This window comes from Zonotrichia leucophrys, chromosome 3 (assembly GCF_028769735.1).
Source record: "Zonotrichia leucophrys gambelii isolate GWCS_2022_RI chromosome 3, RI_Zleu_2.0, whole genome shotgun sequence".
Lineage (NCBI taxonomy): Eukaryota > Metazoa > Chordata > Aves > Passeriformes > Passerellidae > Zonotrichia > Zonotrichia leucophrys.
The window spans coordinates 93561788-93583961 of NC_088172.1; the positions used below are offsets into that span (position 1 = coordinate 93561788).

The 22174-nt window shown below is 41.5% G+C and overlaps 1 protein-coding gene across 1 annotated transcript in view; it reads left to right on the top strand.

The window, feature by feature from the left end:
* ALK (ALK receptor tyrosine kinase) overlaps nucleotides 1–22174 on the top strand; it is a 305084-nt gene that overhangs the window by 233771 nt on the left and 49139 nt on the right. Inside the window, exons 7-9 of the mRNA XM_064709335.1 lie at nucleotides 163–294; nucleotides 1227–1327; nucleotides 11269–11438. Of these exons, the coding sequence (XP_064565405.1) occupies nucleotides 163–294; nucleotides 1227–1327; nucleotides 11269–11438 (403 nt within the window). The remainder of the gene's footprint in view (nucleotides 1–162; nucleotides 295–1226; nucleotides 1328–11268; nucleotides 11439–22174) is intronic.

A 22174-nucleotide genomic window follows, 5' to 3' on the forward strand; every position in this document is an offset into this window, starting at 1 on the left:
TCCATGGTCAGGCACATGCACGATTCCACGCGAAAGGAACGAGGAGCCGGGAGTGCCCTGGGCAAAGCAGGTTGGGGCGGTCACTGCAGCTCCTGTGTGAGCCCAGGAGCCTCTTCCTCAGCTCATTGTCTTCTTCTGTCTGTGTGCCTTTCCCTCCTGCAGGAAAGCTTCCCCCTGGCTTTTACTGCTCGTTCGAAGAAGGGGATTGTGGCTGGACACCAGGCCCCTCTGCATCTCGCCCTTCTCCATGGCGGATCGGAAGCCCGGAGCAGAAGCGTTTCCCTTCCATAGAAGGTGTGTGAGAGAAAACAGTGAGTGTAGAGCACAAACAGCAGAGAGCAGAAATGGTACACACATGGTGAGGAGGGGGAATGAAACACGAGGCAAGTTTTCCTGCGTACTTACATATTCAGCTTCCAGTGAAGCAGATCCCAACTTTCCACTCTCAAATGCCATCTTTCCACTCTGAGTGCTTTGAGTAAAAGAGCATCCTGCTCCCTTTTTGTCTTGAGGGTACAAAGTGGTACCTCAGTCTCCACCACTGACACCAGATACAGATCTTGACCCCTTCTAAAAAACTTCATACCAAATGTTCATCTGCCTGACCCTCTACCATACTGGTCTGTTTTTTTCTTTCTGATTTTTCTTATTTATTTTCTCTATTTTTCTGTACTGCTGGTTTTTTCCCCTGCTACATTCTAATTTTTCTTGTCTTTGCTTCATGATCCCTTGAGTTGCACTTTTATGTACAATAACTATGTACTTGGTTCTCCTACCTAAATGCCAGTATCTAATCCTTCTCATACAAACAGCTGAAGGCTTAGGCTTCTGAGAGAAAACCCAATATTGCCCTTGTTCTTCTTGTTTACAGAAATTATTCATGCAGCAAAGAGCTATAGCTGTATTTTTATTTGGTTTTGGTCAAGATAAATTCTTGTCTTCCAAGTTACTTTCTGTTCATAAAAGATACACTTTATTATTTGCCTTGCAAGGAGAATGAATTTGAAGACATGGAGCAACAGAAGGTAGCAGTGGGGGGAAGGTGAGCAGGCTCATTGTTTGTTAGGTAAGTGAAGCTGCATCACTAAGAAATGGTAAAAGCCTTCTGTTCCCTGGAATTCCACCATGGCAGGAGGCAGCTAACATAGGCTTGGGGCAGGTTTCACAAATCCTGAAACCCAAAGGTGAGTGCTGCAGTTTGACCTTCTCCCTTCTCTTTCATCCAGGTCGTGCACTCCTCCTTAACGCCAGCAAGGCACCAGCAGTAGCAAAGACTGTCATGACCAGCACAGCATTTCCAGCTCCCTTGAGGAACTCCCCCTGTGAGGCAAGTCATAATGTTTTCTTTTCTTGTGCAATTTACAGAGCTTTTTGTGTAAATTTCTTTTTGTTTGACTCGGGTTTTCAAATATAGGTACTAGGTCAGTAGCAAGGCAAGCACGATCTTTAATTTTATTTTCTATAAAATATACTTATTTATGCCCACTGTGCAGGGGAAAGATATGGTTATCTGCTTGAATGCCACAAAATGTGCTTTGAAAAACCTGTCATATCCTGTCCTCATTGCATCACATGATGTATTACAATCTTCATAATTAGGTGTGTGTGCTGTAAGAGTAGGGCAGCCAGTGTTATATAAACACAGAGAGGAAGAATCTTACTGCATGAACAAGCATTATATTTGCAACATCCAAGACAGAATAGGCTTCAGGACTGCCCCTGAGCCATTCAGAAAAGGCAGTACATGTTTTCTCTGGCACAGCTGGGATTTGGGCTGGCAGCTCTTCATGCTGCTGCACTTCAAACCCACCAGTGCTCATGTAGGCCTCGTTCATGGGAGTGCTGAAGTTAGCAGCAGCAGAGGGAAATTCATCCAGAATGGAGCCAGGTTCACATTCAAGCAGAAAAGACTATTGACAGTCACAAGATATAAGCTTAAGGAGGTACATCAAGGCTTGCTGACAACCTTGTTCATGCTTGTCATTTCTGAGTTAGGTGTATTTAACCCTCAAAGTGCAGGTTCAGAAAGATGACCTGTCTGCATCTTCTTATTCTGTAGCTTCACAGATTGTAGAATCACTGATAAGATTTATTTCTAACTTATGGCTTTGAACCATGCCTAGTGTGTTAAACCATTTGACATCTTCACAGTCACTCAGCAATCTCCCATAAGCTTCTGGATCCTGGAGCAGAGGGATTTAGGAAAACTGATACTAATGAAGTGCAGCTGTTTGTTGGTTGAGTACTGAACAGACAAAAAAACTCTGTTCCAGTGGTCTTAAAATGCAGAAAGGACAAGAGGGGATGTGTTAGAAAGTTCTCTGGAATGAAACTACACAGAAAAAGGTGTTTCTTTGCCTTAAAGTTTGTTTTGGTTCACTTCTGTTGGATATCTCAGTTCATCCAGCAAAGTGCCTCTGGTTTTCCTCTCGTGATATATTCATGTTCTCTGTCTTTGAAATATATTCTACCTTGTTTTTCCTCCCATCTGTGACAAAGGCATAAGCAGGTTCTGAATATTTTAAGACCTTGTTCTGCCATGGACCAGCAAGAGCAAGTGTTTTTCATAATCCACCCGACACAGGAATCACAGTGAATGATTTCCCAATATCTGTGTATTTTTTTTTCCTTGTGTATACAACACTGCAAATAATTAAACTTGCCATGGGGGAGAAGCTGCCATGTATTTCATCTGCTCACATGCCATCCCACCTTCGTCACTCCCCTTGGCACTCCAGAGGCATCCGGACGCATCCAGCGTTGCAGCTGTCGCTAATAAAGAGTGAAGGAGTTTTGGCAAGGGTTTTGTCTCCTGCCTTTTCATATAGTGTAAAAGCTTCCCTTCTCAGTGGATCCCTGGTGGCTTCAAATTCTATTTTACTGGAACAATCTGTCTGTGCAGAGAATAATTTAATTCCACTTCTCAACACAACAGAAGAGGAGAAAGGAGATATGCTTCCCTATGCACTTATTCCTCCAAATAGGTGCCAACAAACTTCCTAATAGTGAAATTATAGTCAGAAAAGAGGTTGTGAAAATACTGTAATGCTGTCCTGTATTTAGTCACCCTCAACCACTTTGGGATTGAACTGGCTCAAGTTCAGGCACTAAAAGATGAGTTTTCTTTTACCTGTCACTGCTGACTACTTTACCTGGCATGTCACAGCTGGGACAGATTCTCTGGCAGCTGAAATCCCACAGAAAATACTCAAAATTCATGTTGTAAAAGGATCTCAGCAAGGGTTTGTGTGAATTAGACCCATTTATTCTTCCACAATCAGATCCAGCCATAAATCTGCCCTTCCTCTTGTATTTGATCCAGCTCTCATGATCCTTTAGATATTTGGTCACTCTCCTGAGAGCAACAAGGAGGCCAGCAAACATCCCCAGTTTGATTATTTTGACTCCCCTCTCTTCTCCCCTGCTACATGGAAGCTCTGGGACACCTGCTGTTCAATGAAGTTATTATTTCTTCCCCTTACCACCTAATTTTCTTTTATCCAGTCATGTTAGACCAATCACACCCGCCACAGCAGAAGCTGACACCCTGCTTTTTGGCCTGAGGTGTTCATAGGAATTAATTACTTCAGCCTCTCCATGAGGAACATTACCTGCCACAGTGCTGTTTGCCAGGCTGGAGGAGTCTGGGGTTTGGCCATGAAACCAGGGTGAAACCAGGACTCAAAGCTGAGAAGGAAACAGCCAAGCAGTCCACAGTGGGAACCAGCCACTGAAGAGTTTCTAATGCTCCAAGCTTGTTTTTCCTCCCTGAGCCTGGCTGTGTAATCTTACACTGTGGCAGACTGGAAAAGGAGGTGAGGGAGCAGCCTGGTGCCAAGACCTTCCCTGCAGAGGTTCTGGGCAGCTGTATGCAGGGTGTTGGTGTTAGCTCTTGGAGACACCACAGCCTGGATGAGCTGTCCCTGAGGGCAGGGCTGGTGTGGCACTCCATCTCTGTGCTCCCTGCAGCCTGAGCTCAGTGCCCAGGAGCAGCCAGGGCTGCCAGCCCTGTCCATGCCCTGCAGGAGGCTCCTTGTCACCTCAGGAAGGGAAACGTCAGCCTCACCCACTCTGCACTGCCCCACAGGCACCAAAAAAATGGGAAAGGGACAAAAATGTACACAGGAGATACTGTGACAAACACAGCCTGTACTTTCCCACACTTTTGGGATTGGCCCTAATGTGCCTTGCACTTTGTGTATAGCTTTGTATTGCACTTCATTCCTGTTTGTTTTGAGCAGCCTCATATTTTCATTTTCTATGTTCTTCAGTGCTTTTGGCAGGTCAGAGCAGTCAGTTTGTGATGCTGCCCTTTATTCTTGGTTGAGTTAGTTCTTCTCTTTCCTTTTGTTGTTTTATTAAATCTTGGCTGGAGTATCCTGGCTTCAAAGAATCTCTCCTGCTTGCAGTCCAGACAGCCTTTGTTATCTTTTTCATGTTGCACTTTCAGTAGAGCCCTTTGCTTGTTGACCCCTTTAAGTCTGTGTTTAAAACCCACTCTGTATGGAAGAGGGAGACTGTGGCACTTCTACTAAATCTTGGGTGAATGCAGGAAGTGGTTCACATAGTCCATGAAGTGATGCTCTATTACCCTGAAGTAGCCAGAGAGGGGAGATGCAACAAAAAGCTCAGGAAATGCTTCTGGAACTAAACAGTCACAGTAATCAAGAGTGAAAACCTTTTAACCCACATGTAAAAGTTCACTGGAAGCAAAGCACGTGTAATTGAGCATAGGGATGCATGTGAAGTGCAAGCAATTAAGCCAAACAATGGCCTGATTGAAAGGCAGTGTTTTTAGAGCTCAAGCAGTAAAGCACAGCATTATTTGCCCCTTCTGTCCACTGAGATTCCCTTCCTCTGAGTGGGAATTAACTAGCATGTACAAGGCTGACAGAGGAGCCTGGGATGGATAGGCATTTCCTCATTTTGAAGAAGAAATCCATATGCATGTCATTAGAAGCTGTACTGGTGTTTGGGAACCTAGGAAACCACATTGCAATTAAATCCAAGAGAAGTGCTGTCATCTCAGACACCACCCATGGCAAAACTAATTGCTTTGCCACAGCTGATAGCTCCTAGGTGTGCACAGTTTCCAAACTGTCATGGCCACCCACTCCTCAGTACTTCACAAAGAAGTCAGAGAGCTGGCAGAAGTGTTGCAGGTGCCCAGGGATTACTCACCTTTGTGTGGAAGCTGGAGACTCAGCTCTGACCCCCATGTCCAAGACAAGAAGGCAATCCCATCTCCCTCAGCCCAGCATTATTGCTGTGCAGGTGCAGTCACATGTGCTGATTTGCTTTTCCTTCCATTTTTTAGAGATGTCCCCTGATGTCTGCATCCTCAGGCCTTGAAGGATGTTGTGGTACCTGTAGATCACAAGAAACATGCCTGTTTCTTCCCAAAGTGTGTGGCTCTCTCTCATAAAGACATGCAAGAGGCTGGTACAGTTGTACCTGCCTGGGCTGTAGTCTTGCATCTCTCCTGCAAGATTTCATTTTGTGGTGGGTTGTTACTGCTGCTTCTGCTTGGAAGTCACTCCAGAAACATGAGCAGATTTTGAGAAAGGCTGTGCTCTGCTCAGCTCGAGGCAATCTGTGACACAATCTCACTGCCATGCCTGATAAGTACAAGCCATGCTGCAGCTTTGGTGTGGGCTGGCAGAGGGAAGGGAGGAACAGCAGAGCTGCTGTTCCTGCATGGGGGTGGATTTGAAATTAGCCTGAAATGTTATTGCATGCACCTCCATGGAGTGAGGGGACTCTGCAAGAGGGACTGCTTTGTGATTAGGAACCAGATTGTTTCATTTTCCTGGTAGGCCCTGGGTCAGACATTTTAAAGGGTATAGTTGTGCTGGAAAACAATACAGATTCCTATGGAAGTAAATGTGCTTTGTGCTTTTGGCTGTGTTTAAAATAATGAAAATATTTTTGTGGTGCTATTTTGACATTTCAACTAGCTGTTTCTTGAAAGCTACCATTATATCATGTAAGTTAGTACTAAACTGGCCCAGATTTCTTTAACATCTGAAATTATTTTTGTATGTAAATGTACTCACTCTCAAAAATAAATATAACATGTTGATGTAGAGCAATATAGCTGAAGTTTGCCTTCTCAGCCAGGTTTACAGACATAAAGATGTTTTCATCCTCTCTGTTTATTAATTCAGTTCTCTTTTCTATGCAGAAGTGTTGCAATTTTTTCAAGGCATGTAAGTCAATAATATAAATCATTCCTTGAGTGCATTCTGAGCCCCATGCTTACACCTGCAGAGTGTGTCTCTTTTTCTCCTCTGCTCCTTGAGCTTTAAATAACTTAGAAGCGTACATGGTAATAACATTGACACTGAAAATTTACGAGCATGAAAAATGCAACATAGATATGCCTCTAGCTCAACCTTTCATCTGCTTTATTTGACAGAATATTCTTAGCATACTTTCTTGTTTTAAAATGTTGTTTTTAAAATCTGTACAGCTTATTTACTGTTATCTGTCTTCTCTTGCTCTCTTTCCCACGTGGCTTTTGTCATTGGATCAGAGGGTCTATAGCATCTGAAATCTCTTGAGTGCTAGTCATTCCACAGTTCTCTGACAGCAAAATTCTGAACAGTTTCTCTTTTTTTGTTGCTTTTATTGTTCTCTTGGTCTGTTTTCTGAAATGAAGTAAGAAATAATGTGAGAATAAATAGTTGGAGAATCTGTTCATATAAAACATGAGCTTCTCTTGCCTGCCTAGGTATTTTAAAGATACATAATCAGATCAGATAATTAAAATTCTATCATTTACAAAAGGTTTTTGCTTTCACACCTGAGTCTTCATCTAAAGCAGAAGTGTCTGCAGACTACAAGAGAGTCTTATCATGCATTGTTGTAGATCTGGCCAAAAACCAGGAACAAGACCTTTTGATCCTCTTTATTATTCATAAGAGTCCAAGCCTGAATTGCTGAACAGTGGTAATAGATGTCTTTGCTTGTACTGTTGTATGCAACCATTTCTCATTTCTAGTAAGAAAATAATTATTGTCAGTATGATAAACTTCACATGTCAAAGGTAGCTCATATGCATGTACAAAGCTCACTGAGGCTTGGCAAAGGGGTCTGCAGCTATTGCCTAATTCTGTACAAATGATATCCCAACTTGCAGCTTCAGTTTCTGCTCTACAGTGAGATGTTTTCCAAGCTCCTTTAGTACCTGAGCTACATTTACTGGGTCACTGCATTCACAGCTGAAAACAATTTCTTCTGTTTCCCTTCCAGTGAAGAAGACCCGACGGAATGTTTTTTAGGAGAATAAATGTCTACATTTCAGGAATCCACTGTTCCTTGTCAGGCAAATTTTGAGCAATTCCTTTGAGCAAGCACAATGGAGCGGGGGGGAGCAAGGACTTTGGGGCATCAGAATTTAGTAATGTGCTGTCTCACAAGATGAAAACCTGTGGTCTAGAGCTGAGATGTTGCTGAGCAGAGAGCCACCAGTGACATCCAACTACTGCACTTCCTTGGGAGGAAAATGCCTGTAGACTCTTCTCTGTCTTCTTAAAAATACTTTACTCCAAGCCCTGTTTGAAGTATGTTTTTCTTTTCCAGTTCCTTTTTTCACTTGTGTTAAAGATGGCCAAGTATCAATTCCTGCCAGGTAGGACCATAATGCTAATAGTCAGCATCACTGCTATGCAGAAAGGGAGGAAAAAGAAACAGCAGCTCTCCAGAGTGTCACTGCAGAATGTTTTATTTATGCTGCTGCAAGTGTGTCATTGGTCCTCGGTCAGGCATCTCAGATGTAGTTTATGCTGGAATGTTTCTAGCCATTAAAGTAGATTCACAGGTGTCAGCAAGTTCAAACTTCAACCAGAAGGTTCTTGGTATTTTATTTTTCTTTTTTTGCATAAAGAAGTAAAATGGAAGGCTCAATTCTCAGGTGGTCTTGAAATTACGCAGCTTGTGCTGGAAAATCTACCTTGCTTGTTTTTCTTCACCTGCCAAGCCCTGTTGATATTGATAAGGATTAGTTTTTTGGGTTTTTTTCTCTCTGGGATGAATTGAGTCCCCTGTTTGTCAGTTCAGAAACTCCACCAACTCAGAGGCTAAGGGGATTCTCAGAAGGCATCTTTCCAGATGGTGTTTGCAGTATAGTACATGTAGCCATCTGACCTGAGTTTTGCCTCAATATGCTGTGTATTTACCATGGGCTCTCCCTCCCTGATTTTCCCCAGATCAGTTTAGATCATTTCATTTACTGAGTCAGTGGGTTTGCATATGAACAGCTGATCAGCAACTCTGCTGGGCTCTAAAGCCAGAAAGCAAGGTGCCATTGAGCCACTGCCTACCTTCTATGCTTAATTAATTTCTCAGTGGTGTTTCTAGCATCTGAATATTTTGCTGCTAGTTTAACACAGAGGGAGATGTTTGATGCATAATGTTGGGGTATTCCACCAGCAGCCCAGATTTAGATTTTTCCAAATGTGCCACTGCTCTGCTTGCAGGGCGCGCTGTGTATGTAGTGCCATCTGCCATCATTGATGCTGTATTCTACAGAATGAATGCCAGCCCCATTCAGAAGTCTTTACTATGGTATCCAGCTCATCATCTGCTCTGGTTCACTTCAGCAGGTGTGAAAAGACCTGGACTGCCCTGCTGTGAAGCTTAGAAACCATGGAAATCACAGCCAAAAATGCCCATTTGGACACAGTGCCAGTCGATTCACTCAGAGCCAGTTCATTAGAGTTTGCATATTGCACTTTGCCAATGAGCTGATCTCCCACATCTATTGCCAGCTACTTCTTTCCTTCAAACAGCTGACATGTGTGCAAAGGCATTCATTCCAATTCATCAATAGCCTCAGCTTTTGCTCTAGTGTTACGTTAACAGCTATCAAAGGCTCGCTCTTCCCTCACTCCTGGCCATGTAGATGCTGCCTCTTACCTTCTGGCAGGTGTCCAGAAGAGACAGAGGTCTGAAAGCTTCTGCCCTTCTGCTTTACCTCTCAAATTTTAAACTACCAAAATGGCACAGTGAAGTTGCTCCAACTCACCTGTATTAAAAATGCCACGTAGTGTGTTGCACAGGGAGTTGGCACTTGGGCCCTAAAAGGGGACATGTGGACTCTCAGTAAGAGGTCTTGCTTTTTCTGGTATAAGTGGAGGGTTTTAAATATCCACTGGCATTCCAAACTTATTGAAACAAATAGTTAAGTCCTAATCAGTTTCCTCAAAGAAAATTTACTTTACTAGGTCTGAAAGGTAAAAATTTTCACTTTAAATTTACATTAAAAAATGCCTCAGTTTGTAGGCAATTGAAAATATGGAATACCCAACAATTTCTTGCATCTTGGTTGTCATCTGTTAGGAGTAGCCACATAGACACCGAGTTGGAAGGCATCAGCCTCCTATACCATGAGCAGCCTCTCTCACCAGTGTTGCTCCTGGTTGCTGGGTATGAGCTCAGCCCTCCTCAGCTGCCTCCATGGCCAATGTGTTGTGAATCTGAAATAGTTCCTGGCCATCCTGCTTGACTCTGCTTTTTCTCTCTGGTGTCTGGGAGGTGAAAATCCTCACACTTGATGCTGTGGTTTCCACTGTGGAAATAGCCATGGGATTCCATGAATCCTTTCCCAGAACTGTGGTGGGAGTGAGCTGGAAGTCAGGCTTGACCAGCTTGTCCCTAGAAGTGCTGTGGGCACCTGTGATGCTTTGCTGGACCGCTCAAAATCTTACACATCAGTTTGAGATGTGTGGCCAGAATAATGTGACAAAATGCTTTCATGGACACAAGCTGGCATATCTGTTTGTACATTTATCAATCCTTGGGTCATACAGTACAGTGGATTCCAGGCAACTCCGGTGATTTTTGGACTGGAGAGAGAGAAGAGCCCCATGTAGATTATTCAGTCTCTGTCACAGTTTTGCAGTATAACGTCACTTCTTTCTCTGTAGCTTTGGAGACAGGCAGATGAACTGTAGTGTTTACCCACATTCAGAACTGATAATTAATGCAATGGATATCCAGAATTTTGTTCCACCCACTCCAAAATTGTGATCATAAACTAGGGATAATAGCAACACTTCTGTCACTTTGATGCCTACATCTGATTTGGCTGCCAGAACAAACTTACACCATGACATAGGAACAGCAAGCAAAATTTAGCAGTTTTGTTTTATGCTGAGAAATGGATATGGATGTTTTGTGCTATCAGAGTAAGGGAGTGGTGTTATCAGGTGTTCCTTTGTAAAATACAAACTGAATTCTGAGCCTCCTGACTTTGGTGGTGTCTTTGAAGTGCTGAAAAATAGAGTGCTTTATTTAATATGTATGGACACAAGATACTGTGCTGAACACTTTCTTGTATCCAAAACATCCATCGTTAATGTAGCTTTAATAAACTCATTCCTTCAGCATTCTCACTTCTGCTGGTTATTGAGATGAAACCCAGCTCTTGAATAGAATATATATGGGTGTTTTACTTGTGCTCTTGATCAACAAAGGGCTAGCTCCTTTTCTTTTCACAAGAAAATAAGAAGACTATGTCCATATACTCTGGATTGTGAAGCTAGCCTGATGTGAAAGGAATTGTTTTTCTTTTCATACAATGAGTGAGAAAGTCATAAAATGAGAAAACTACATGAAATAATTTTACATTCAGGGATAAATGCATAGAAATTGATTAAATTACATTATCATAACAAAAATGTTAGAAAAATGGTTCCCTTAAGTATTTTAATTAATAAAAAACCCACCAAATTATTACTGAACTTTAATTGAAAAATCTGTATAAACTTGGAGGGAAAATAAAAACTGATTTTTGAAAAGAGTATCTGGGGGATGAGGATGTGATTACTAGTGATGTCTGCTTATTGCAGTCTTCTGCCTGTGTTTTTTGCTGCTGGAATATAAAAATTTATTACTGAATAAGTTGTTAGTCTTAACTTGAATCTCTTAGGTGGCATCTTACTGGAGTGTAGTCTTTGTACTGCTCAAAAGAGAAGTATAATCTTATCCCTGTAAAATTAGCCACATTTGTGAAAGCTAAAACAGACTGTCTAGAATCAGCTTTACAAAGAGAAAGCAAAAAAGCGCAGTAGTTTCAATGTTTAATAGCATATACTGATTATTACAGGCTTCCATATATGTGGAGTTTCCTAAAGGGATTGATTATATAAGGATGGGAGAATCAACTTTTAGGTGATAGGAAAGCCAGGAAAGAGGAACCCATAACTTTGTTAACTTTTGAATAATGTTTGTGATGTTTAATCTCACATGTTCTATTTCTTCCAGCTACGAATGTCATGGCTCATCCAGGGTGTCCTGCTGGGAAATGTCTCCCTGGTGCTGGTGGAGAACAAGACAGGAAAGGAGCAGAGCTGGACGTTCTGGCATTCCGAGAACAGCGAGGGTTTGGGAATGTGGCAGTGGATGATCTTACCTCTCCCAGAGATACCGGACAGGTATGAGTCTTCTCCTCATTCTACATGATCAGCCCTGGCAGCATGAGCTACCTGGCATGAAAATGGCCATCACTGCTCCTGGAAGCTGTTCCCTCAGGCAGAAGTGGTTTGTCCTCTGTGAGGTATCTTCTTTTGGAAGCAGACAATAACTGAGTATTTTGGGCAAAGCACACAATTTTACAACTCCAAAGTCAAAGGTTTTGTTCAAAAACTGATTCCATGGCTAGTCTACAGCAAGGTGCTTAGACTTCTGTGTCTCCATTTCATTGACTGGGACCCACTCTCTGCACACTGTTCTATGTTACACGTTTGGTGCTCCCTCGTGGTTTGCTAGAGTTGGATGTGATCTCCATAGCTGACATTTTTTCTGGGTACCAAAGCCCCTGGTGTTCAATGTGTCTAGATCTGAGGATGAAGAGGTGGGAAAAGAGCCTGCTGCAAAATCAGACAAGAATCCATCTGATGGATCAGCCTTTGTGTTAGCTGTAGCAGAAGCTCACCTTGAATAAAGGGCTGTGCCAGTCGTGGCTTTATTCTGGCTTTAAGCACAGAAGGTTTATCTGGTAGCATATGTTTATTTAGAGTGTTGCTTTAGCTGTTTCTTGCCAGTTATCTTTAAGGGAACACTCTCTTTCCTTGTTTGCTTTTAATGTGTGATGTTTCTAGAGAAGGCACAGACATACTTCACCTCCTGCTGCCCTGGCCCTTAGGCTGCAAGATGCATCTACCATCTCTGTCATGAGCACTGGTGCCTCTTGTCTTTTTTGGAAACCTGTGCCCTAGAAATAATGGATTTCATTTAGGGGTAGTTTGCCTCCTCAGAACTTTGAACAAACATTATATGAATATGTCTTTTTATCTCCCTGGCACTTGGAGATGCACATAGGCTGCAAATACAACAAGGACACTGCCAGTGCTTTGGTCCTGAATGTATAATTAATATGTGTGCGTCAAAGATTTAAAAAATGCCAGCATTAAGCTTATTGTGCAGTCACTGGTAAAGCACCATTTGTAAAAATACCTGGTTGCTTCGTTCCCTTCAGCTGTGTTTCCTTTGAAGAATGGTTTATTTTGCCATTATTATTTATGTGATTTATTTCCTAGTGTTGCCAGAGGAATGTTTTGTACCTGAATTATTCTGTACCCTTGTACTATTGCTTTCCTTTAAATTCTCTCTGCTTGCACAGTCAGGCAGAGAACACTTTGATCTTAGGAGCCAGGCTAGCAGTGCTTCATGAGAAATCATGGATTCAGCTGATAACACAGTGCTGACTGTTATGTATAAGGTGCTGACACGCTTACTTCCCCATTGCTTACAGAGAAAGACAGATGGGTTCCCTGAAGGAAGGGAGTTTGTTGGAGGTAAAGACATAAGCAAGGAAAACTTTGAAGTTTTGGTGTCTCTTGAAAAGTTTTTGGCCTTATTTATTCACAGAAACTGCACTATGTCAATGAATTTTTCTTCTAAGATTGATTTAATTGAAACCAGTCCTCCCTGGGAAGAAAGAAGCCTCCCTTGAGATTTGGAAATACTGCAAGCATCTTTCTTACCATCTCAAAACCTGTTTCTTAGGAAATCTGGACTGCTGTACAGATTAGGAATTAATTCTGTGGAAGTATACACCAAACTTGTACTGGTGAGACTCCAGTATATAAATGGAGATAAATGACAGTTTCATTGAACTGTAAGAAGCAGTTAATTGAACACACTGCTGGTGCTGCTGAAAGCTTGCTGTGTCTGTCTTTTTCTAAGTGGTTCCTGTGTCAGAAGCTGTGAGGGTCTGTGTTAGAGCCATGATGTTGCAGATTTTCCTACAGGAGGAGCTGAAAGTTTAAATTACCTCAAAGTAAAGCTCTCAAGTAAAGCACACCAGGGTACCAGTTTCACACAAATTTAAAGCACATTCCATTGTGCCTGGGAAGCTGAATGGAAAGTGTTATTAATAACAAGATAATATGCTCTAAAACTGCTCAAAAGCATGCTTGTTTAAAAGCTGCTTAGCCATAATTTCCATGTTTGGCTTACAGCACTTCAAAGAATCATTAGGAAGACTTCCAAGAAATTAGATCAGCTCTATCTTTAGAAACAGACATTTTTTAAATGTTTGATATCCCTCAGGCTGTTGAGAGAAATTATACTTTGGCAGAAAATCACAGCTAGAACATTTCAGGTGAATTGGCAATAACAGAAAAGAGGGAGGAGTAAGACAAAGAAGTAAAATTGTGTCTGAGGGATGGTGGATTTCTGGCTCTGTGTTAGCCTGGGCAACCTTGGACACATGCAATCACAATTTCACCCTATGTGAGGTCTTACCTCTTCTGCATGGACTTGAAAGAAGCTGAAGTGCTGGCACTTTACATCTTCCTGAAGTTATCTACCTGCTTTTGTTCTGGCAGACATTAGCAGAACAATCCTCAGAGCTCGTGTGTTGTGTTGACCAACAGAACAATCCTCAGAGCTCATGTGTTGTGTTGACCAGCTGAGCTGATGAACAGAGCTGTAACCCAATTCCAAATGCTCAGTATCCTCTGGGCATGGGGGAGGAAGGGCCAAGGGCCTGGTTGAGAATGTGCCATCAAAGCAGCTACAATTAAAGAAGCCAGTTGTGGGCAAAAGCTCCTTAAATTGTTAGATGAACAGGTTGTGCCCATCAGAGGCAAAAGGCAGCACTTCCAGAGGTGCTGTATTTTAAGTTGCCAATGGGATATACTCAACATGAATGAACAGTCCTGGCTGTGATTTGTTATCCCCTGTAGAGCCATTTACCTCTCTCTAAAGGATGCATTATCTGCAAATCAAATAATCTGCACAGATTAGTGAAAGCTAGAGAAATGGTTATTTGTACTTACTGGAATTTATATATTAGTGCAATACTACAACATTTGGATTGAGAGTAGAGTAGAGAACCACCTTATTGTAAGATTGTTTGACTTGATGGAAAATTACTATCTGTTGGAAAATTACTATTTGTTTTCCAATGAAAAATGATGAGCCTGTCAAGGATTGCTCTTTTTTAATTCACAGAAATGCAGATAGGAAACAGTCTTAAAAGCAATGTTGTAGCTGGTAGTTTGGGCTTGCTTATTTTATATATTTGCTTTTAGTTAGTACATGTGCATTTAATTTTTAGTAATGATAATGTTGTGGGAATGTGACAGCAAGAGCAAACAGAAGCCTGATGTAATTGAAGATGAGTGATTTGTGTAGCTAATAATTAGACATTCTGTTAGCTAAACAGTGTGGTCAAGGTACAGCACATAGATAAAATACAATCACATGTAACTAAGTGATTCTCTGGAGCTTGCTCTAGGCTGGTGCTCATTATCACCAACACTTAGCAACTGTTTGCTACAGAGTGTGAGAGGTGGAAAAGGATTAACTCTAACAGGCTGAAGCCTCACTGGAAAATTAATGCTTTAAGAAACAAATTCTAAATATCTTGATTTTTGCTCCCTTGATGAAGCTGAGACCAGCCATGTGGAGCAGCATGTAGACTAAAAGTTCTCTGGGTTCCTCTACAACCTGGCTGAAGTTGCCTGGAAGTGGATTCCAACAATTTCAGCAACTGAGCCAGCCTAGTCCAGCTCTGGACTTTTAAGGCCTCTATTCTCTACTAAACCTGTCATTTTCTTTTAAAAGATTTCACTGTAAACTCTGTTAGGGGAATCTGGTAAAAATAGCTAATATTAATAGTAACCTGTCCCACCTCAGGGCAGTCTCATGACAGAAGAAGACTGTGTGGTAATATAAAAAGAACTAAAATGTGTTTACTGGTTAGAAAGGTTTCTTTGGTTTCCTTTCTTCTTAAGTTCAATTTTTTGGCATTACAATATCTAAATTTTTAGCCAGTCTCTATGAGTAGTGTCCAGATGGAGGAAGGAATAAGAAGAGTTTACTTGAGGTCCCTAGAAATTAAATTTTCAGTCAAGAATAGCAGCACCATTTGCCCTGTCACTGATGGCAAGGCCAGGTCATGTCCTTCTAGCAGGGAAGCATGTTCAGAAAGTGAAAAACCAATTTTCTGTCGGTCCCATAGTGCTTGGAGAGCTTCAAAATTATTTTCTTGCTGATGACCTTCTCCTGAACACAAACTGAGAATTTTATTATATTGGAAGGGACAGTAAGGTGACTTACCTGGAAGGCTGGGTAAGGATGAGAGCTTCCTGAAGAAGAAAGCAGAAATCCTACAGACAGCAGTTACCTCAGAGGGTAATATTCTGTTTCAACAAGTAAGAATTCACATCCCAACAACTGCACTTGCTATTTTGTTTTAACTGGCCTCATTACCTATTCCAATTTTGCTGACTTGCTGGGTTTTTACAAACGACACTGGCTCTCGTTAGGTTTTGGTTTCCATATCCATTGGGATTCCCTTTCAGTCTGTGGGAGTGAGATTGTCTGTTCTGTCTGGCTCCTTCGGCAGCTCTGGTGTCAATGGCAGCCACAGCACCTGGGGAGCCTCTCACTCATTGCAGCAGTAAAAATAAATGGTCTCATCTCACACCCTTGTATCTCCACCAGCTGTGGCTAAGCACTCTTCTTGTAATTTTTCTTGCATTGCTCTGTCTTTCCCTCTCACTCCTTTCAGAATTTATTTATAAGTTTCTGAGTGTCAGGTTTCCCATTTGGAAAGAAAAGGAAAAGAAAAGGTTCTTGGCAATATTTTTGACCCAGGGGCTTGTTTATCTCATGTTATTCCTAAATTTTCTTCCCAATCTCTAAGAAACGGGGACCCTCCACCCAAGCTAGTCATGTGTCTGCCCACACATTACCACATATATATTAATTCACAGAATATTCTGTGAATATATATTAATTGGTCACATCTGCACCCAGATTTCTTCAATCTATCTCATATCCACCCAACAAGCCCAGGCTATGTTGCCCTGAGGTGGCCACAAATTATTTTGTTAAAAGCAGTGAGATCTTAACAACCAGATCACTGCTCTTCTGCTCTCTAGCATTAATTATGTCAGTCTGACTGTCCTCCTTCTGAAAGAGTTATTCTGAAAATGTTGTTCTGTGCATCTGAAAAGGGGGTTTTGGTGACAGTGTGTGCAGAGTACCTGTGACAGATTTTGTATACACATGGTTGTCTTTAATAACACCTTTGAATCTCAATCTTTATTACTAGCTATTAAGTAACATCCTGCATGGCAATTCTGTCACTATAACTGAGTTTGGTTAACATGCTTATATTTCTCCAAATAATCTTATTTCCTCTAAATGTGTCTTTTATCGCAAATAGTGAGTATTCCTTTGTGAAGTGAGCTAACAATGCATCATTTGTAACAGAGAAGTTAATGGGAACCCGAATGAAATAAGGGTTAGTGACCTGAAATTTCTCCATTCTGTGAATACCTCGGTCTCAAGCAGGTTCAGCTGTAATTATTTTAGCTAGGTAGGGAGAGAAATCATCTCCATCAGAGGCAAAACATTACCAGTTATGAAATGAGATTTGTACGTACAGACACGCTGTGTTCGTGTCACTGCATGGAGGATTGGGTACGGAGGAGATTAATGTTCAATCTTGGTTAATAATCCCTGTCTTTTATGATCAAAAGAAAAAAAATAATGATTATGAGGCTTTCTAAAATAATAGCATGAAGGCAGCTGCCTGAGTCTGAGTAATGAAAACCTGAACTGTCTGTATGAGCCTGGGACAATATTTAGGTGAAATTCAGAGTAGTTACTGAAGGGAGGGAGCTGTATAATTTGCACAAAATCAGCTTGTAGAGGTCTTCAGTGGCTTTTTTATTTCCCTTTCATCAGAAGAAGATAGAATACATGCAAAACCTAACATTTCTGTGCAATGAAGATATAGGGATAGATGATGTGTGCAAAAGAGTTTGTCCTCATGGAGGCTTATGCCAACATAGCTATAAATACATCTTCACACTTTTAGCTCTGCATTTCCCTTTCTAATAAGCCCCAAATATTTTGGGGAGAACTGGTCTTCTGTTAGAATCATGAAAAAAAAAAAAAAGTAATCAAAAACAATGAGCTGAACAGAAAACACAGGGTGATGTGACAAAGCTCAAATACTGACCACACTGAAATAAAACCCAAGATTCCAAAAACCTGAGAAGTGGGAAAGGTTACCGACCAGAAGCTTTGATGTTGTCCTGTTTTGGTCAGATTTAACTGAGTTAAATTACACTTTCAAAGAACTGTTCATCTGGATTGATATTTCACAGATGGGACCAAAGATACAAACCAAAAACAAAATCTCATTTTGTGTCATTTCTTATCTGTGACTGAAATATTTGAGCAGTGGTCACCCTTGAGTGGTTTTTGAATGTATGTAAAATTTGAATACTTCAAACAGAGGAGCTGATGTTCCCCAGAGAGGAGAATGAAAGGAGGAGGGGAAGGTGTCCCCCTGGTACAGCATTTCCTATTTGCTTCAAACAGAATTTCTTTTAAAAAGGCCTTTGTATGTTTTTGCTTTCACGGCTCAGCTGACACTCAGCCCTACAGGGTGGAACTTGTACTGCCCAGTTGTCACACATCTAAGGAATCCTCTTTCTAGCTGTGCTCCAGGTTGAGTAGGGCAAAAGGAGACAGTTAAGTCATTTCTACCAGTCCTCAAGTCATAATTTTTCTAATATTCAAGTCATTGAAGTGTTTCATTGCTGCCATGCTTTCATTCCTGTGAAGAAATCTAGCTTACAAACACAGACTTATCTGATGAGGATCTGGCTTCCACGTGAAGAAGTTGCAGGGATTTATTAAACCACAAAGTCATGACAAACTTGCCAGCAGTAATTTGGCTGCTCCTGTATAACTGGCTTCAGGAATATTCTTTCCTGGCCATTCACTGCAGCATCTGTGTTTACAGGGGCTGTGTCTGTGCAGTGCTGGGGCCAGTGGAGATGCAGGGTGTGCAGTCAGCATTGCCCCTCTTTGATCTGTGCACAAACCCCAGTTTTGGGAGATTGTCATCTCCTGTGCTGTTCTGAGTCACTGCAGTAACATCTCCTGCTGCTGCTGCTGCTTCAGTGTCAGCTCCCACCAAAGTCACAGGGAGTTATTTCACTGATTTCAGGGATCAAACGGAGAGGGGAAAAAATAAAGAGAGGGAGCAAGGGAATGAGATTGTCTGTGGGGTTTTTTCCATCTCACTGATGTGTGACATTTCCATCTTGAGTTTTGATTAAATTTCCCTTAATTAGCCCATTTAGCTAAAGCCACCAAAGCTAATGATTGAAATGTTGGTTAACTGATGATCTTTTTTCAATGGAATTTGAAAGACATCGTATTTCTAAATTAATAGTGGCATTAAACAAGGGAAGATAAAATGATGAACTATTTGTTGCGGAAATGCTGGTCTCAAGAGAAGGTTTGTACTGAAATTGCTTTCGTGTTAGCAAAAAATAAGATTAATAGGCAACCCAAGCAGCACTGATGGTCCTAATAGTGTTTAGCATTCACAGAATTTTTGTATTTTGGAGGCAGTTCTGCCTTTTTTTTTTCATCCCTGATGAACTTGTGGAAATTTCTCAAGAGTTCTGGTCCTGGTGTTCCTGCAGGTGAAATCAGCAAGGCTGATTCTTAACTTGAATGAACTGTAAATAAAAGTAAAAAGCAACCTATTGCATTCTGACATGGGCATGTGACATGGCACTCCCTTCAACAACAGAAATACTGGTTTGTGTCATGCCTTCAAGGTCTGAGAAACTGAACATTTGATAATCCTCAAAAGAACAACCCTTTATTGACTGAAGAGGCACGACATGAAAAGTGCATCAGTGCCTAACACCTTGGGGCATGAACCTTAGGAAATTGCCTAGAGATATTTTTAGAAGTGCTCCATGGCCTGGAGGCAGAAAGAAGGTGCACTGTAGTCTTTGCAGAGGTATCTGTCTCTTATGCTCCCTGAGCTAAAGTCTGCAGTACTGGAGGGAAAAGCTGACAGAGAGCTATTGCTTGTTTGTCTTTGTAATTTTAATTTTACAGTCTCAGTTTAACACCTTACAATCATAAATTCACATCAGTGTCCATGTCTGCAAGTGACATTTACTGTGCACCCTGAGGAAATTGGCTGAGGCTCAAATGCACCAGACTTGGTCTCCTCAATGGTCACTGTGTGCAGGGCACTGATTTTTTACTCAGAGCTGTCTGAAAGATGTGCAGCTGAGCCAGGTTCCACCCTTCCTCTTCCTGGGCATTTCAGCAGCACTCAACAAGGAAGGAGAAGCTTCTGCTGTATTTTACAGCCTGAGGTAGGGGCTGATTCTCCATAGCACACCAGAATGTGACCTGTGGTGCTTTAGGACCTGTTTCACAAACACTTCAATCATCTCTGCTGCTGGCACTGTGAGTTGCAGGAAAAAGGAGATTCAGAGCCTGCTGTGTGTGTCCAATAGCTTTTGTTTAAGTCTTGTATGGCATGTCTCAAAGTGAACAGCTTATGTTTATGCTAGAGCCTGTAATTTCATTTGAAGTGTTGTGGGATATCAGCTGTAAAGCAAATGAGGGAGGGAGGCAGGGAGAGGGCAGCCAATTCCATCAGAAGCCAATTTAATATCCAAGGATTTTATGTTCCCTTCTGTTCTCCTCCTAGACATACCCACAAGGGGTTTCAGGTATCCCAGCTAAGAACTGTGAGACTGCTGGCAGCATCAGACTGCAGTTGCACTTTTTATGGATTTTGGAAGGCTAAAAATATGCTTTTGTGATATTCAGACTTGTATGGATGGAGCTGCCACCTTTTGAGCTAAAAAAGATGGATCATTTAGCAAGGAAAAGTGTGTCTTGCAATTTGGAGTTGCCTTTGATGCTAGGGATACTCTTCCTTCACCATATCCACTACTATTTGTGTCAGACACCTGCTCTTTCATGGCAGCTGCTCATGTCTTTAGAACACAAAAAGTCAGTTTTAGTGAAGTCTCTCCATATGTGCAATGCATGTCTCCAAGGAGTGAGAAATTTCAGTGTTGGAACATAGTTGCTTTTCTTTACCAGAAATAAAGAAGGAGGAACACCATAACTATAGAAATATTTTCTGTGGTCTGTTCTAAACCCTTTGCACCTTTTGGAGGCAGACAGGAGTTTTTTCTGGTTTGAGTTTTTTGCTTTGGTTTTGTCAGCTTTTCTGACTCTGTGCCCAGCTGTAGCTTAACAAGAGCACCAGTTGCAGAAGAGAATGACATTCCAATCCACATATCCTCAAAATATCCTCACAAATATCCCTGGGGTCTGGTTTAGCTTTTGCCAAACCTCACTGTCCCCTCTGCTCTGGAAAGCTGCCCTGTGTTGGAGAAAAATGTGGAAGTTGGTTACATTTGCTGACAGGAGTCTCAGTCAAAATCCACATTCAAAACACAGGAATATGCTGTCCCATAGTAAATATGCAGGACAGCTTCACTGGAATTTGCTTTTGAGGTTGGCTTGCTGGTAAAGGAGAGGTATATTTTAAAACAGTAGGAATCACCAAGACTAATGTAGAAATGCTAATAACATTGACAAAGCTGAGAGAAAATATTTTAGACCCAGTGAGATGCAGAAACGACTAGAGTCTGTGAGAAAAAAAAAAATGTGCCAGTGTTTAGATCCTTGCTGCAAGGAAGCGACAGGATTTCTAAAGCCTTTTGAAATAAATAGGGGTGCTCCTCAAAAATACCTTGTTCTGTCATCATTTTCTTGTCTGAACTGAAACACCTGCAAGAATTCACATTCTGACTGAACATTTATCTCTAAAATATAGAGCAGGAAGCAGCAGCAATAGATCTACATTAAAGAGACCCACGAATGGTTTAACTTCTGCTGGTGTAAAACATCAAGATACAACAGAGAATGAGGTTTAAATAATATTTCATATTCACTTGCAGCTTGTTCTGCATCATGTGATCATTTCATGTTTTTATAGTCTTGATGCAACCTCTGAGCATTGTATCTGACTGCTCAGCTATGGTTGGCTGCTTTCAGAAATTTTTCTCTTTCCTAAGCAAAGTATTATGATTTTATGTGGCAGATATGCATGGAGAGAACATGAACTTGCTAAGCTAAGAGAAAACCTAAATCCATGAGTACACACAATTAATGTGTGGTCAGTGTACTGTCAGATTTGAAGTATTTGGTTGTGGGTAATTTTTGCTTTTCCTGTTGACTTGTAATATCACTGAGGGAATCTACAGTGATTTTTCTTCTGGTAATGTAAGAGTGACACAACTTCCCAGCAGAAGCCAGCTTTCCTTAAATCAGGGATTTAAGGCAAACCTCCTCAGCTTCTCTAAGGAGATAATGAGTTCTGCTCTTCCTGTGGACTACCCAGTGTCAGTTCCTCTCTTTTGTGACTGCCAGGGCTGTTAGACACCCTTTGCTTCCTACAGAGCACATCAACACCAAATACTTTCTAAAATTGGTCCAGCCTTTGATTGCCAGTTCCTTTTAGGAACTCCAAATTACTTCAGGAGCCCTGCCTACTTATTTTTCTCAGCACTTTAGGGTGTAAATCACTTGTGAGATTAAAACCTCTCAGGGGTCTGGTTAGTTGGTTGAGCTTTTGTTTGTACCAGAATCCAGGGGACTTTGTTTTCTGACAACATGCATACACACTTCTGCTTCTTCAGGCTGTTTGTCTGGAGGGAAGAGGGGCAATATTTTCTTATTCTCTCCACCTATATTACTGAATAGCTCCCCTCCTCAGATCATCTTTCCTTGCTAGGAGTGAGGATACTTTCTCTATCAATTTAATATTTTTATACATGAAAAGTTTTTCTCCACCATTCAA